Genomic DNA, 16,703 nt, shown 5'->3' with positions numbered 1-16,703 from the left:
TACAGTGAAATATCGCGATATTTTGCGACTTTTTTTAAGCAAAGAATCGTTACAAATAAATGTGAAACTTTTTGTGGATTGGAAAAAATTAACAAATTCACGTTGTGCTCACTCTCGTGAGAGTATATCGCGATATATGATTTCGCGAATACTCTGTAATTTTGCGTCGTGATCGTGACTTAAATATCGTGATATTATCGTATCGTGGCGAGTGCCACCCCAAGAAAAAAAGTATTTCTAAGGAACCGATATGTTTTGCCGATATATCGGGAGTTCTTAGGTCGATAACTAATACTGATACCGACATATAAACGTGTTTTTTTTGTTTTTTTGTCGTGAAATTAACATAACATTTATCACATTTATATACATTTCGTGCTAAAAATAAATAAACGTAGATGGCGCTAGCCTCGGAGTAAAGGAGTTACGTCGTTTTTTCTCGTCTTTCCTTGGACGCGCCGACCAGACTCTGTCCCTCGTCCTCGTGAATTAAACACCTCGGCGTTTTTTCAGCCACGGTTGGAACTCGTACGTATGAAAAATGTAGACGGAGTGGGAGGAAGAGGAGGAGGAGGAGGCGAGGAAGGAAGGAAAGGAATCAAGGCAGGGAAGGATTTACAAAGCAGAGAGTGATGTGGTTAATGTGGTGTCAGAGTATTGACTTCACCACCTGACTTGATTGTATTGTTCAAACGGAGAGTGATTGGGGAATTTGGGGTGTGTGTGTGTACATGTGTGTGTACGTGTGTGTGTGTACGTGTGTGTGTGTGTGTGTGTGTGTGTGTGTGCACAACAGCACTGCAGATAATTACCTTACAGGCGGCTGCTGGTTTGTCTGCAGCATGAAAGGAGCCTCCCTTTTCTTCTCCTGCCTCCTACCCATCATTAGGGTGTGCACTGCATCTAAAGCGGCAGATGGAAGTGGTAATGGTGTGTGTGTGTGTGTGTGTGTGAGAGAGTGTGTGTGTGTGTCAGTGTGTGTGAGAGTGTGTGTTTTATGTAATAGTGTGTGCTGGCTCAGTGGGTGCATGTATGGGTGCTAAAGCAGTGTGTTCTCATTGTTCTGGCATCTCTATTCTCTGCTGATGCACCTCTCACTCTCTCACTCTTTTCTCCTCCTAAAAACCAGCTCCTTTTTTTTCCCCTTTTCTTTTCTTATTTCTTCTCTTTCTTTCTTCTTTGTGTGTGAAATCCCTCCCCAGCACTTTTTTTTTTTAGCTTCACCTTCATTTCCACTTCCTCTCGTGGGTGTTTATCGCTGTTGTTCAGCAGCAGCAGCAGCAGCAGTCGGAGGTATTTGCATTCCAAATGAGCAATCTACTTCCCTGACATGCAAATGAACGTGTGATGTGAATTATGCATTTATGGCCCAGCAGAAGCCAGGATGTTTGCAGGCGGGGCGGGGGGGTGTCGTTACACCGGTGCGAGGATGGAGAGGGCGGCCATTTTGGGTCTTCACAGGTGTAAAAACACGGCTCAAAAACAGTCTTTTCTGTTGGACAGAAGTCGCTGAACCCATACGTGGGATTCCAAGATGGCCGCCGCGCTTGTATTTAGTAAAAACATTCAAGGTATTTTTTTAAAATCCAATTTTCACCCAATTTTAATCCGGGGCTGCAACTAAAGATTATTTTCATAATTAAAGGCGCCATATGTAAGAATGTGGCCAAAAACGGTTACTACATTCAAATTCAAAATACCGAGGTCTTTTAGGTTTCGTTTTCTGTCGTAACTGGCAACCCGTGGTTGCTCGGCAGCTCAGACTCTACTGACTGCAATGATTGGTAGACGGCGGTAGGTGGAATTCGCCGAATGCCAAAACATGATTTCAAAACATAAACATGATTTGCAGTCTGCAAAATGTGTTTAATGCAAATATTCTGTCTGTACTGTTGTTGTTGGTGAGTTCAGTTTGTTATATGAACATTATTCCTGAGTCTCTGTGACATATTAGGAGGATTTTACGGCCGGATGATTTAGATTTATTACATAATGCACCTTTAATTAATATAGAAAAAGAAGGAAACTGATTCAGTCTGAATGATTTTATTTGTTATGTGGAGCAAAAGACGGCAGAAAATATTCACATTTAAGAAGCTGAAACAATTAGAGAAATTACTGGATTATCAAAATAATTGGATTTTCAGCCCTAATTTTCTCTAAATCTGGTCAATTTGACCTCAAGTTAGCTGGACCAGTAAAATAAAAGCATAATAATCCATAATTGTTGTATAATCTGCTGCTGGACTCTCTCCACTGTTTTTCCTTTCACCACAACCTGTCTAGGCAGATGGCCCGATTCTATCAGGGATTTCTTCTTCCTGTTAAAAGGGAAAGTTTTTCCTCTCTCAGATTGTGTGAACTGTTTCTCTGCTGTCGATAAAGTTATCTACATACACACTGAACAAATATCGTATTAATGTTCACAAATTCACGGGCCGGATTGGACCTTCTGATGGGCCGCTTTTGGACCGCGAGCCGTATGTTTGACACCACCACTGCTTCTCTGTGTGTGTGTGTGTGTGGTTGTCTCTTCTGTGGCTGATGTTGTCGTTGCATCACAGGACTGTTTTTTTTTTACTGTTTTTACCCAAAGTTTCTCAAACTTCTCTCGTCATAGACCGACTTCCTCTTAGAAATAAGAATGTCTTAAAGTCGTCGTTCTGCAACGTCAGCTCCCATTAACAGTGATCTGCAGCCCATCTCAGTAATAGGTTTATAGTGTGTGTGTGTGTGTGTGTGTGTGTGTGTGTGTGTGTGTGTGTGTGTGTGTGTGGCCCATTATTCCTCCATGAAGACGTTTGTGTGTGAAACTGCAAATCGAAAGTCCCAGTTTCTCTTTTCTCCAAAAACTCTAAACATTTTTTATTGATTTTGAACTTTTTCAGACGCAGTTTGTGCCTCTGCAGACGTAAAAAAAAACCTTGTTATTATTGACTATCAGTTGTGTTTACATACATGTGTTTAACTGAACAATAACAAGAACGATTTAGGAAACGAAATCGATCAAAACAACGTCACGATCTCCACTTTTGATCATTTAACCACGCCCCCTTGTTGTTGTAGCCATTGTAGCACAACTTAGCTCCTCCCCCGCTAACCCCCGAAGCCGCTGCCGTCTTACAGTAACCGGGGCAACCACTTATTTGGGCGACACATCCACACAAACTCGAAGCCCCTCCCACTTCGTCATCATTTAGAGCAAAAACGCCCTAATCTCGCGCTAAAGCGCTAACTAGCGCTATTGACGAGTTTGTACGAGTGTTTCTGTGACAGATTACACGTTTCTGAAAAATTAACTTCGTTCATAAAAACACCCACAGATATTAAAATATTTAGAGATTAAAATAACGTATAAAAAAAAAAAAAAAATAGACTATAAAGACAGGGGGCGCTAAAAGACACGATCTGGCGTTCTCTTCTGTAGCTTTTCGTTACTGACTTTTTTGACGTAAAAAAACGAATCAAACTTTCTGCGTTAGCAACACGAGAGCTAATCTCTGAACTCATTTGACAGCGGTTTTAACGTAACGTACGTTTGTTTAGATTTAAAAGTGACACACTTTCAGGCACAGGTTTGCGATTTCAGTTCAGAAACTTCAGACTCAAATAATTCCAGATTAAATCCAGGAAATGGTTTGTGATAATCCTCTTTGTTCCATTTATGAACGTAGCTTATATTGGTTTAAATCAAGAATAACAATAAAATAGGGCTATTTCTTTCACTCTAGTACTATTTTTTATTAGATTTCGTTCCATATCCCGGTTATTTTTCCCTCTCTTTTCTCGCCCTTTTGAAGCTCCGACTGCTAGCGTACACACACACACACACATATATATTTATATATTTGTACGTATTTAAATATATATAAATATATGAAGCAGCCTGAGTCACAAAGTGCAGCCTCGACAGAAACGACAGAATCCCACTCTGACAAACTGCTGTGTTGAACCTCTGCACGACTTAGTCAGATTAAATTGTGGTGTCAGTGCAGTGCATGCTGGGAAATCGTCATCAAACAGCGGGGAGCGGTCGAGCGCTCGCTCCGTCCGTTAAAAAAAACAAAAACAAACGACGGATCTTCTGTGTCTCTTTCGTCTCGACTGTATTTATTTATTTATTTATTTTTTCTGTCGTGCGTTAAAAGTTGAAAACCCCGCAGAGTCGTTCGCCGACGTTCGCTCGCTCTCTAACGACTTCCGCTCGCTGACGTCAGTCCGACTTCAAATTGTTTTCTCTAACTATTAACTCTGGGCGACCATTAGAGGCACCAACGTGTGAAATTACCCATCACAGCTTCAGGCCTGTGGGCTGTTGTTGTTGTTGTTGTTTTTTTGTTTTTTTTACCTCCGACTAAAAATAAACTGAGCAGTTTTTATTCTTCCCTGCAGGAGCGTTTAAAAATATCATATTTACATTATTGCTGTGATCTGTTGACTCGTCCACACGCGTTTACTTTACGTATTTATATGAAAAGTAGTACACTTATGTACGACATAATGGCTTCAAAATGTGAAAACAAACCGTCTTGACTGCCACCTGGTGGCCGGCTGCTGTAAACAGTAGGCGTTTTAAATGGTGGAAGAAGTAGGAGCTCATTTTCCCCATAGACTTCCATTTAAAGTCCTTTCTGCGGTCAGTGACGCCCCCTAGTGGCCAAATGCTACTTCCGTCACACTTTAGCTTCATTTTTTTTTTTACGTACAGCCTTCGGTTTGTCCGTCCGTGTTGCCGCGGAAACATGACAAAACAAGTTGGCTACCTCTTAAAGCAAAACTCTTTAAGTAATTATGTACTCGTATAAGCAAACCTATGGTTAGCATATTATAAAATTTCTGCCCCCTGGTGGCCTCCTGCTATACAGTCACTTCAACTTTAAACACAACCTAAGTATTTTACGACGTAAAAGGTACGAAACAAAAACACGATAAACACAATAACTCACGAATAAAGAAATCTCGCAAAAATTTGTCGTAATAAAATATAGTTGGGTTTTTATTTAGCGATTTTTACATGTTTGGTAGCTAGCTAGCACTGTAATCCACTACACTATAGCACTATACTGTTTCGTAATACAGTTTTTTTTTTTTAAAGTCCAGAAAATGACGTAGCTGCCACCGTACCATACCTTTAAGGCAGTGATGCTAACGTCGGTTTGCTTTCAAAATGGCCGACAGAAGCTAAAGCACGACTCGTCAGAAGAGCAGTGTGTGGAAATATCTCAGGTTCCATAAATGGAAAAAGTAACAGGAAATCTGCTGACTCACCTGTTAGCTTAGCTGCTAGCTAGGTGGCAGGAGATAAAAAAAAAAAAAAAAGTGTGATACTCCTGGTCAGGTGGTACACACACACACACACACACACACACACACAAGACACTTTCACTGCTCTGTGATAAAAATGACTCGGCCAGATGGCTTGTGGGTAATTAAAAAAACAGTAAACAGGAAAACACACACACACACACACTGATGAAACTTTCATGGCTACAGTCTCAGCTGTTTTTTTTACATTTAATCATGTGATAGAGAGATAAGAAATGTGCCCCTAGTGTTTAAAACGGGTACTGCTAATGTTTCCTCTCCAGAGACTCTGCGTTTCCTTTCACGGACAAACGGGCGGAGCCGAAATGTAAACATTAAAAACGGCCGTAAATGAACGTTTAAAGTGTCTGTGACCAGAGTTCATATTTCTTACATACTGCTCCTTTAAGTTCTGTGGAACGACGCTAACGATGACAAGAATCAACGCAAGAGCAATAGCGTAACTTTTACGCATTTTCGTCCCACGAAACTCTCGTTAGCCTCAGTTGTTCGTCTTCCACGTCGTTCACCCATCCATTCATCCATTCACTCACTCACTCACTCACTCGCTCGCTCACGCATCTCCTCGTCGTTGCTTCTTCCAGGTTCTCACGGCCGACGGCTACAGTGCGATCACCACGGAGATCGCAGAAGCTCAGCCGTTCTATTACGCCGAGGACGATCACCAGCAGTACCTGAGCAAGAACCCCGACGGGTACTGCAGCCTGAAGGCCACCGGAGTCTCCTGTCCAATAGGAATCAAGAAGAAGTCGTAAATAAAGATAACCGGTGACGTCCGAGAGGAATCTGCGACCTCTGACCTCTGACCTCTGACCTGTCGACTGCCGTGATCGCAAAAAAAAGTGATCGACTGAGGCAGCGATGTGTTCAGGTTCTTCTCTGTCGTCAATCTGACAAACATTTATCAGAATTCACACTTTATGCCGAAGAATCAGCTGATTTAACAAATGTACGACTGATTTCACGTACGACTGATTTCACGTACGACTGATTTCATTTACTGATTTCACCGCCTGTTAATGCTCACGACTCGGAGCATTTATGCTGCTTTTATGTTAAATCACAAACACACACACACACACATGTATATACACACAGAGGTTATAAGAATAACACACCTGAGAAAAAAAGTACTCAAAGGTTTTTTTAAGATTTAAATTTAAGATTGAAATTTGTGAAATTTGTGAAAAACGTCCAAGTTCAAATTTCTTTTAAATATACGATATGAAATGCCTCTTTTAATCTCAGAATTACGATTTATTTAAATCACAGGATTATGTCTTTGTAATCTCATGATTTCAGGATTATGACCTTTAAATCTCATAATTTCAGGAATATGACTTTTTTAAATCTCATAATTTCAGGATTATGACGTTTTAATCTCAGAATTACGATTTATTTAAATCACAGGATTATGATTTTGTAATCTCATGATTTCAGGATTATGACTCTTTAATCTCATAATCTCAGGATAATGACCTTTTAATCTCAGAATTACGATTAATTTAAATCACAGGATTATGACTGTAATCACATGATTTTGACTTTAATCTCACAATTAAGGTTAAAGTTTAAGAATTAAAAGTTAAAATGATAAACTTAATGAATAAATCATTTCAGATTAAAATGCTTAATCTCAGGTAACAATAGGCTCAAATCTTCACAGGTAACAAATACATATATACATATATACATATATATATTCTTTATCTTGAAAATAAATCCACACTGGACCTTTAATGCACTGAAACAGAGGTGATGACACTGATTTTTTTTATTTGTCGACTAATTATTAAAACTTACTCAGAACAAAGTCAGCAAAACTTTATTTTTTTACTCAAAAAGTATATATGTATATGTATAAATATATATTTATACTTTTATCCTATTGACGACCGTTTCTTTGAAATTCCATGAATACATTGTTTAGTGTCCAATAACTGAAGATTAGTGAAGTGAAACAGTTCATGTTCGTCATTCATTCATTTCTGTACAAAATAAAATCGTCATCAATTATCGGCCGCCGTTATCGGTCGTGGACAAACCTGTATCAGTCGACCTCGAGATGAAACTTTGTGCTTTTTTTCCGCAATCTTTGTAACCAGCAGATTAAACTAGAAAAAAACAAAAAAGTGTTTGTGTTTTCTTTTATTTTGACATGCGCACACACACACACACACACACACACACACACACACACACACACACACACACACACACACACACACAAACACAAACACACACACACAAACACACACACACACACACACACACACATAGAAATAGGGGGAGGAGTCTGCGAGTTCGCCGCGAGATTCTCTAAATCCTGGCGTCACCGTCGTAAAACTGTGGCGAGGAAAAGAGATCAGACGCTGAGGAGATGGAAGAGCGCCACCTTGGATCATCTGCTGCTCACTGCAGGACCTGGACCAGGACCAGGACCTGGACCAGGACCTGGACCTGGACCAGGACCAGGACCAGGACCAGGGATCAACCACCCTTTAAAAGCCAAATCTGACCAAACATTCAGTCAATTTGATATTTTTAGATTTTAATTTCAAGTTATTTAATGAAAACTCAATTAATTAAGAGTTAAGAGTTAAGTTAAAGTGTTAAGTGTTTCCTCTCTGACTCTGACACGTTCATTAATCACTGGTTTCAAATTAAAATGACTAATTAATCTCATTAAAAAGCTATTTTATAATTCGCCTTATTTTATTTAACACAGCTCTCTCAGGTTTGTCCCTGCAGCCTGTGATCAGTTTGTTTGATTGTGCTGCCACCTGGTGGTCATCTTTACGAATCACTAACTTCTCTAAACGCTCTATAAAACTAAGGTCAAATGTTCATAACCTTCACTGAATTACAGATAATCTCAATGTTCCAAATCTGCGTCATTATCACAAAATGTTGTTTTTATATGAAAAACAACAGATTAAATGTGAATCATTTAAATCTGTTTTACAGCTGGAGGTAAAGTGCAGACGTCAATATTGTCAGAATAAATGAGAATTATTGGATTAATTCAAATTAGTAGCGAGATAGTGATGTTTTTCCGTGTTAATTGGATACATTTTATTATATTTTAGTCAATTTAAAGTTTGCTTTTCTAATTCGGTGAAGTATTTTTTCACCAATTTTTTAATTAAAAAAGTTCTCCTGAACTAATGAGATCCATTTTTTTCAAACTATTATTTATCAATTAATTTCTTAATTAATGACATAACTTTTCATGATAAAAGTCAAATCCAACCACGTTTTTCCTAAATTAGTAAGATATTTTTAATTAAAAAGGTAAAAAGTTTTATTTCCCTAATTACGTTGACACGTTTTCATTTAAAACGTCATTTAAGTTCTGTTTTGCTGAATTAATAAAATGGAATTTATCATTTCACGAGGAAAAGCAAAGCTGAAAAAATAATATACTCTTTTATTTAAGATGTTTCACATTTTTAAACCTTCTAAAAACATATTTTTCACAAAAAACATTTCAATATTTCGTTGACAAACTGAAATAAAACCTTAAAATAACAATAATACCAAACTCAACACATAAGAACGACAACGCCGTTTTATTTTGAAGGGCTAAAGCGGAAGTGTGCCGTACGCTATGCTAGCGGCTAACACCTGTGCGCAGGTGAAAGTGTCGGTTGTTGTTTAGCTAATGTTTTCGCTCCGTCGTTTTCGTCATTTAAACCAAACAACGCGTCAAATATTTGTTGTTTTGCGGCGAAAATAAAACAAATAAACGCGTTAATGTGAAGAAGCTCAGCCGGAAAAAGAAGAAAAAGAAGCGGAAGTGGTGAAATAAAAGAAGAGTTACTGTAGCAACAGCGACTGTGGAACTGAACTCAGGTAATAACGAGCTTTTATACCGAGTTTAATACGGTTTTTCTTCTAAAATCACTAAAATCTTTCCATATTTATCTATATATGTGTCTAAAATTGAACGGTAAATGTTTATTTACAATTTAGAAAATGTCAGGGTTTTTATATGTAGTTTGGTTTGTGTTCAACTGGAATTCGAGAGTTTAGCAAATTTGTTTAAATGTATAAATACGTAATAACTTAAATATGAATATTGTATATTTATATAGAACAAAGAAGTCACTAAAACTGAAAAAAATTATTCTTTTTGAAATTTTGGTGAAACTTGATCCACATTTTTGAACTTTTTCTGACGGATATATATATATGTGTGTGTGTGTGTGTTAACTTTATATATGATGATGATGATATGATATAAGGTTTTATAATATAGATTGTTTAGTTTGTTTTTACTTGAATTAGAGACTTTAGCAAAAAGTTGACTTTTTAAACGATGAACTTACATGTTCTTAAAATATATATTTGTATATAAAAAAACGTATGAGTGTTTAAAAGTTGCCTGGAAAACATTTCCAGATTCCAAAAATATCATAAACTTACCATTAAAACACTGTAAAATAACGGTTTTGCTGTTGTTTGGATTATAGTTTGAATAATTCAGTTCTTCCTGCCAACGCTAGATGGCAGTAGAATATTAAGATATCAATGAGAGGATTTTAGCTCCAAAAACTAGAATCTCAAACACTTACTGTCTTTAAATTATACTCTAATTATTTTGTTTATGATTTAAATCTAATAACAAATCAATAAATATGACCAAATGTTGTGTTTTTTCACGTTAAGGTGCCTTTATTTTTTTTTAAATAACATTGATTTGTTGACATTGTTGGTCAGATTTTTTTATTCTGAAGTTTCAGTACAAGTTCCTGATTTAACATCAAACCACAAACAAGGTTTAAAGCCGCAGTGGACACAAGACAGAAAAACAGGCAAAACTATCAGACCTAACAGAGGGAGCGTTTGTGTGTATACACCAGCAGAGCAGTGGTGGGTGGAGACAAGAAGTACTTAGGGTTTTTTTATCAGCAGAATTCCCTTTTTGGAATTTTCTTGGACGATTTTTTGCGTTTTACGGTCAAAACTTGATGTCGCAATATGTAAAAATCAACGTACCGTAGCTTTAAATGTGGAAACGGACGAACAGAGATGTCAGGTGGTATGATCCGACTGTGGAGTTTTTGTGTACGTTGACGCGACCTGAGCTCACGTAGCACCCTGCTGCAAAGAGCCGGGAAAGTCATCGTCAGGTTAGCGGCAGGTCGTCGTCAGGTCGAAGGTCAAAGGTCAATGTTGTGATGCAGGAGAGTTTAAAGTGTTTAATAAGATCCAACACTCACTAAACGTCCAGTTGAGTCCAGCTCTGATGAAGTGGACAGAAGGGCGTTTTTTTTGGGCTGTCGTTGAGTTTGTTTATAAAACGGTGGAGAAAAGTTTAGCCGAGTTAAAAACATTTGTGTTCGCGATATTATCCCGTGTTTACGGTCGGGATAAACACGAAGTCTTCGGCGTCTCGACGTCGCAGTGAGTGATGTGTGGAAACATTCAGAGCTTCTAAATATTTAACAGAATAAATATATCATTTAGTTTTTTTAGAGGGTGACCGATTTGTGCGTTTTGCACAATTTAGTAACCGGTTATTTATCAACTCTAATGTACAGTGTTAACAATGGAAATAATCTATAAACTAAATATTTAAAACATGACATGGATCATCACTTTTGGATGGAAAAAACTGAAATTTTTGTGACTTGTGACTATATGTGTGAATGAGATGCGTTCAAGGAACCTCGTAAAAAAATGGCATCACTTCTGCAAACACGCATGAAGTCGACAAACTAAATTGTTTCTGCTGCCACCTTGTGGTGATAGATGCATCCTTAATGAGTTTGTCACTAGAGAAGAAAACATTGCGATAATTGGAAAAAAAATCGGAAATAATAATTTGTGTCACACGGAAATCAGAAATGTTTTAATTTTTATTGCTCATTTCATTCAAGTACAAAATTATAACATTTTAAAACAATTTATTCCTTTGTTAAAAATAAAAAAAATGCTATATTTGTTCATGCTACTGCGCCACTTTAATGCCGTTTGGTTCTTTATTTGTGCATCAAAACAAACAAACAAAACATTTAACGATGATAATAATAATAAATAATAAATGCTAACGTTGTTTTTTTATTTGATTTGATTTTTTTGCAGCTGTGAACGCGAGCGTTTGCACGAACTCCGTACGACTTCTTCGTAATCGTAAACAGCTAAAAAAAGTTGCTAACATTTTCTCGAGCGAATTTATTTACAACACGTTATCTATCTCGCAAAAAGTCTAAGTCACATTAAAGTTCGGAAAAGACAAAAATAAAATAAGTGCAGTCTCTTTAAAGTGTCTTTAGCACCAGTCCAAATAAAGAATAGCTTCAGTTCAAGACGCTTGAAAACAGCCAAGAAATCGTAGTTGGTGACCATTGGACGATCTCTAGGATGCTAACTCGTTGGCGGACTTCTTTCGGCTCCTGCCGAGTGAAATATTTGGACCACACCAGACTACTTGACCAGCATCGGCAAAGAGAGGCTCTTCGTCCCGGACGTGATGGTGGTCGTGGTGGTCGCCGGCGGGCCAAAGTCGTACTTCTGCAGCCTCTTCTGCAGGAACGCGGGGCAGAAGGCGGCCACGTAGGCGTCCTTGAAGCCCGAGTTGCAGAAGCAGTAGACCAGCGGGTCCAGCAGGCAGTCGGTGAACGACAGCACCATGAGGCTGTCGTAGACCTGCACCACCACGTCCTCCACCTCCTGCCACTCCTGCAGCCGGACCACCAGCAGCGCGGCGCGGGCCACCGTGCTGGGCAGGAAGCAGATGGAGAAGACCACCACCACGGACAGGACCACCCACACCGCTCGCCGCAGCTTGGCCTTCTCGCCGATGGTCTTCTTCCTCAGGCGGTTGACGATGCGAATCGTGCAGTAGACGAGGACGACGAAGGGGATGACGATCTGCGTGAAGAAGACGATCTGAAAGGGAGAGACGAAGCGGGAGCGTTTTAGCTAGTGCGATTATTGTGAAAAGTCCGAGCCGGGTTTTCTTTTCTTAGACCAACAACAACAATGTGATCCTGAAAGGGAACGACTGACGGGAGACAATCAGGAATCGGAAGTAGGCACGCTAACTGGCTCTAAAGAAGCCAACGTAGCTAACGTAGCTAACTGGTAAACGGTGCCTGGACTCCGGTGCCGCCCAGCACTAGCTTTTCTACAAGACTGAGGTCGTGGTTTGTCCCGCGTACCTCTCTTAGGTGTTACCAAGAACCCTTGAAAACCCCTTTCTTCGGGAAAAGGTTTTTCAGAAGCAAATGGTTCCAGGTAGAACCTCAGCCCTTGTAGAAGAACCCTTTTGGAACCCTTATTTCTAGTGTGTAGAAATAAAAGTGCCAAGTAGAACCATATAAGGTTCTTCGGCTTGTCCTCATAGGAGAACTAAACTAAAGACCTATTTGTACTCAATTTTCGTCCATATTCCGTCTCAAACTTTATCTCTGTTACCACCCTACGTCTTTTGCGCCAATTTTTATGCAATACTTCCTCTAGAGGGCAGCACCAAGTTTGTAAGAGCTTGTTTTATTTTTGCTTTATCCGAAAATAGACTGAAAACGCAAGCGGATTTCCTAGCGGTGGAACGTAAGACCACCATGTGCAAACACAATCAAACCACAGCCTGACGCTCACTCTCCGCGTTTTCTTGGCATTTTCCTGGTTACGTACTTGTACTTTTACTCAAGTATCCCTTTAAGGTACTTTATAAAAGACTGTTTATAACATTAATGTAACTATAGAGTTCCGTCGTAGATGATCATTCATTCAACTCTAAACCTGTTCCAGTTCAAAATATCTAAGAAACTTTTACTCAAGTATCCCTTTTAGGTACTTTTATCAGTGCAGGGCACGTTAACGCGCTAACGTTAACGCAAGTTAACTCATGACGCGTTTCCATGACGACTGACAGGAAAAAGACGCGCGCGACGTCATGTTTACGTGTCTCCCGGTTGTTAAAATGCGTCTCTAAAGTAACGGTAACCTTTAAAAACAGTTCCACTGTAGGCATGCTAACGATGCTAAAGGAGCTAATGCAGCTAACGGAGCTAGCCGGTAAACGGTGCCTGGACTCCGGTGCCATGACGTAAACATGACGTCACGCGCCGTCTTTTTTTTTTCCGGTCAGTCGTCATGGAAACCCCGTCATACTTTAACGTTGACGCCGTTAACGCGCCGCCCGCCACCGAAAGTCGCGGTTCGCCCCCGCGTACCTCTCTGAAGGTGTCCGTCATGTCGTGGTAAGGCGTCTCGTGCTTCCGTCCGTGGCTGTTGCAGCACTCGAACGTGGTCACCATGGTGGGGACGGTGAGCGGCAGCAGCAGCAGCCAGATGAGGATGGAGATCTGCGGCGACTTCTTCAGCACGCGGACAAAGTTCTTGCGGCCGAGGTGCACCACGTTGAAGTAGCGGTCGAGCGACAGCGTGATGAGGAAGGCGATGCTGGCGCCGCGGTTCAGGAACAGCATGAAGAGCAGCGTCTTGCACACCAGCTTGTCCGGGCTGCGCCGCACGCCGTGCTGGTAGTGGTAGGCCTTGGCGGGCAGGCAGGCCACCAGCAGGAAGTCGGCCACCACGATGTTGAAGAGGAAGATGCTTTTGTTTTTCCAGAACTTGAACCTGAAAGGATTCACAGAAGAGATCAATCGACGATTCTCAAACCTCAAAACAGCACGATCTTATCTTCGCGTGTCGCCACCAAACGTTTCCTCACTCGTTCGCTTAAATCACGACGCAATGACCGCGTTCACAAAGGGTTTAACAACGTTAATGTTGCCAGAAAACCTACGCTCTTAGAAATAAAAGTGCTAAGTAGAACCATATAACTGGAACCTTTAGTGTTACCAAGAACCCTTTAAAAACTTTCTTCGGGAAAGGGGTTTTCAGAAGTAAAGGTTCCAGGTAGAACCTTGGCCCTTGTAGAAGGACCCTTTTGGAACCCTTATTTCTAGTGTGTACACTCTTAGAAATAAAAGTACTAAGTCGCACCATATAAGGTTCTTTGGCTTGTCCTCATAGGAGAACCCTTTTTGGTTCCAGGTAGAACCTTTTACAAAGGTTCTAACTGGAACCATTAGTGTTACCAAGAACCCTTTTAAAACCCTTTATTCGGGACAGGGTTTTTAAAGGGTTATCTGGATCAAAATGGTTCTTACTGGAACCATTAGTGTTACCAAGAACCCTTGAAAAAGCTACCAAATGGTTCCAGGTAAAACCTCAGCCCTTGTAGAAGGACCCTTTTGGAACCCTTATTTCTAGTGTGTACACTCTTAGAAATAAAAGTACTAAGTCGCACCATATAAGGTTCTTTGGCTTGTCCTCATAGGAGAACCCTTTTTGGTTCCAGGTAGAACCTTTTACAAAGGTTCTAACTGGAACCATTAGTGTTACCAAGAACCCTTTTAAAACCCTTTATTCGGGACAGGGTTTTTAAAGGGTTATCTGGATCAAAATGGTTCTTACTGGAACCATTAGTGTTACCAAGAACCCTTGAAAAAGCTACCAAATGGTTCCAGGTAAAACCTCAGCCCTTGTAGAAGAACCCATTTGGAACCCTTATTTCTAGTGTGTACACTCTTAGAAATAAAAGTGCCAAGTAGAACCATATAAGGTTCTTCGGCTTGTCCTCATAGGAGAACCCTTTTTGGTTCCAGGTAGTACCTTTTTATAAAGGTTCCACCTGGAACACTTAGTGTTACTAAGAACCCTTGTTTTTCAGAAGCAAATGGTTCCAGGTAGAACCTCAGCCCCTGTAGAAGAACCCTTTTAGAACCCTTATTTCTAAGAGTGTACTGTACCTTTAACTTTTAAGTTTCCAGTTTTCACCTAAATTATTTTTGTCTTATTTAAATGTGTAAAAATCAGTGTCACACGTCAAACACAGTGTTTAAAAAGACTTGTATGATAAATATAAATTAGTTCATTGATATTTTGATGGTAAAATGTGATAAAAAAAAAAGGTCATAAATGTAAAATAAGGTGTTCTGCGCGGTGTATAAACACGTCAAGAGACTATTTTAATTATTTTAAAATCAACAAAAGACATTTTTGTGACCCCAAAAAACCCACAATGAACAACGTAGTTTGTCCTTTAATTACAAACCTGCAGGTCGAACGTCACGTAGTTAGCGTCGCTAACTGAACTGCACGATCAGCGGTTTATTTTTTAACCCGGTTTAACTGAGCGAGAGAACACACAGGTCAAAGGGCAAACGCAGACGTTACAGTTTTTGACTCAGTTTAATCATTTTTAATCCACTTATAACGTAATTATCTTTAATTTTTAATCATATTTGACGACTCGTAACTCACAGTTGACTTATTTTAGACACGTGTAATTTTCCTGCTCTGCTCCGTCCTCTTTATTAGCTTAGTTTATTTACTGTATTTACCATTTAAAATGGGAATGATGACTCGGCAGTTTTACAACTTTGTTTTATTGTAGAGAATTATAACCCTTACCCACCCTTTTTTTAAATCTATTTTGCTGTTTTGTTGTTGTTTTGTGTGCGTTTACTGCTGCCTCGAGACTGAAATATGCCCAATGTGTTCAGTCTAGTCCGGCGTTTCTTCACGCGTGAGACAAATTACGTCTAATTACACCGTGATGAAATGTCGTTCGAATGAATTTGAACGGTTGAGAAATCAGATTCCTGGGGGTTATCTGACTGGATCGCGTCTCAGACACGGAGGAGGATCCTCGTAAAAAAAACCCACGTTACTGTAAACACGTAAGACGGAGAATCGGAAAAAATTAACGCTTCGCTCGGATGAATGATCTACGACCTGAGTGTTGTTTTTGGACGGATCCGTGGAGGAACTCTGCCAATGATAAACAGACGCAGCAGAGGAATCCAAACAGGATGTTTAACACTCTGAGACGTTCTCCTGCTGCCGTTCTACCACAAAAAAAACCCCAGAAGAAGAAGAAGAAGAAGAAGAGCGCGCGGTACCTGAAGATGAAGATGTAGAGCACGGACAGGTTGAGCGGCAAACCCAGCGTGAACTCGGCGATCATCAGCCAGGACAGGACTTGGTACGTGAGCGGACTGGTGACGTTGCAGTGGTCGACGGTCGGGTCGACCGACCCGTTGCCTTCGGCGGACAGGTTAGCCGCCATTTTTTTTTTTGTTGACTTTTTGAAGAATTCAAAAAACGACAACGACGACAACAACAGCAAAAACGATTGAAAATCAAACGGGTTTAAACCGAGCAGTAAAGTCCTTCATCGTTTGTCTGGATCCCCGTCAAGAACTCTGTGATGAGGAGGAGGAGGAGGAAGAGGAGGTGAAGACATTTCAACAACACAAGAAGAAGAAGAAGAGACGGAAACGTAGAAGGAACCACGTTTCTTGCCTCCTGAGCTTGTTCTGCCTCTGATTCTGCAGAGAGGAAGGATTTATAGA

At 40.0% G+C, this 16,703-nt stretch overlaps 2 protein-coding genes across 2 annotated transcripts in view; one reads left to right on the top strand and one right to left on the bottom strand.

Annotated features, from left to right (window-relative positions):
- msraa (methionine sulfoxide reductase Aa) overlaps nt 1–7,406 on the top strand; it is a 37,949-nt gene extending 30,543 nt beyond the window's left edge. Inside the window, exon 6 of the mRNA XM_083898840.1 lies at nt 5,910–7,406. Coding sequence (XP_083754966.1) covers nt 5,910–6,080 — 171 coding nt within the window. The 3' untranslated portion in view covers nt 6,081–7,406. The remainder of the gene's footprint in view (nt 1–5,909) is intronic.
- Nucleotides 7,407–11,757: 4,351 nt separating this feature from the next.
- On the bottom strand, nt 11,758–16,417 carry LOC310934834 (12-(S)-hydroxy-5,8,10,14-eicosatetraenoic acid receptor-like; the record flags this gene model as incomplete). The annotated part of the gene is made up of 3 exons (XM_083898633.1): nt 11,758–12,222; nt 13,512–13,917; nt 16,251–16,417. The coding sequence occupies 3 exons, from the start codon at nt 16,415–16,417 to the stop codon at nt 11,758–11,760; spliced, it is 1,038 nt and encodes a 345-aa protein (XP_083754759.1).
- Nucleotides 16,418–16,703: the final 286 nt, after the last annotated feature.

The sequence above is a fragment of the Microchirus variegatus genome (genome assembly GCF_963457635.1).
Source record: "Microchirus variegatus genome assembly, chromosome: 12".
In the NCBI taxonomy this organism is placed as follows: Eukaryota; Metazoa; Chordata; class Actinopteri; order Pleuronectiformes; family Soleidae; genus Microchirus; species Microchirus variegatus.
Note: the sequence above shows the minus strand (reverse complement) of the source record. Positions and strands in the feature narration are given on the sequence as shown.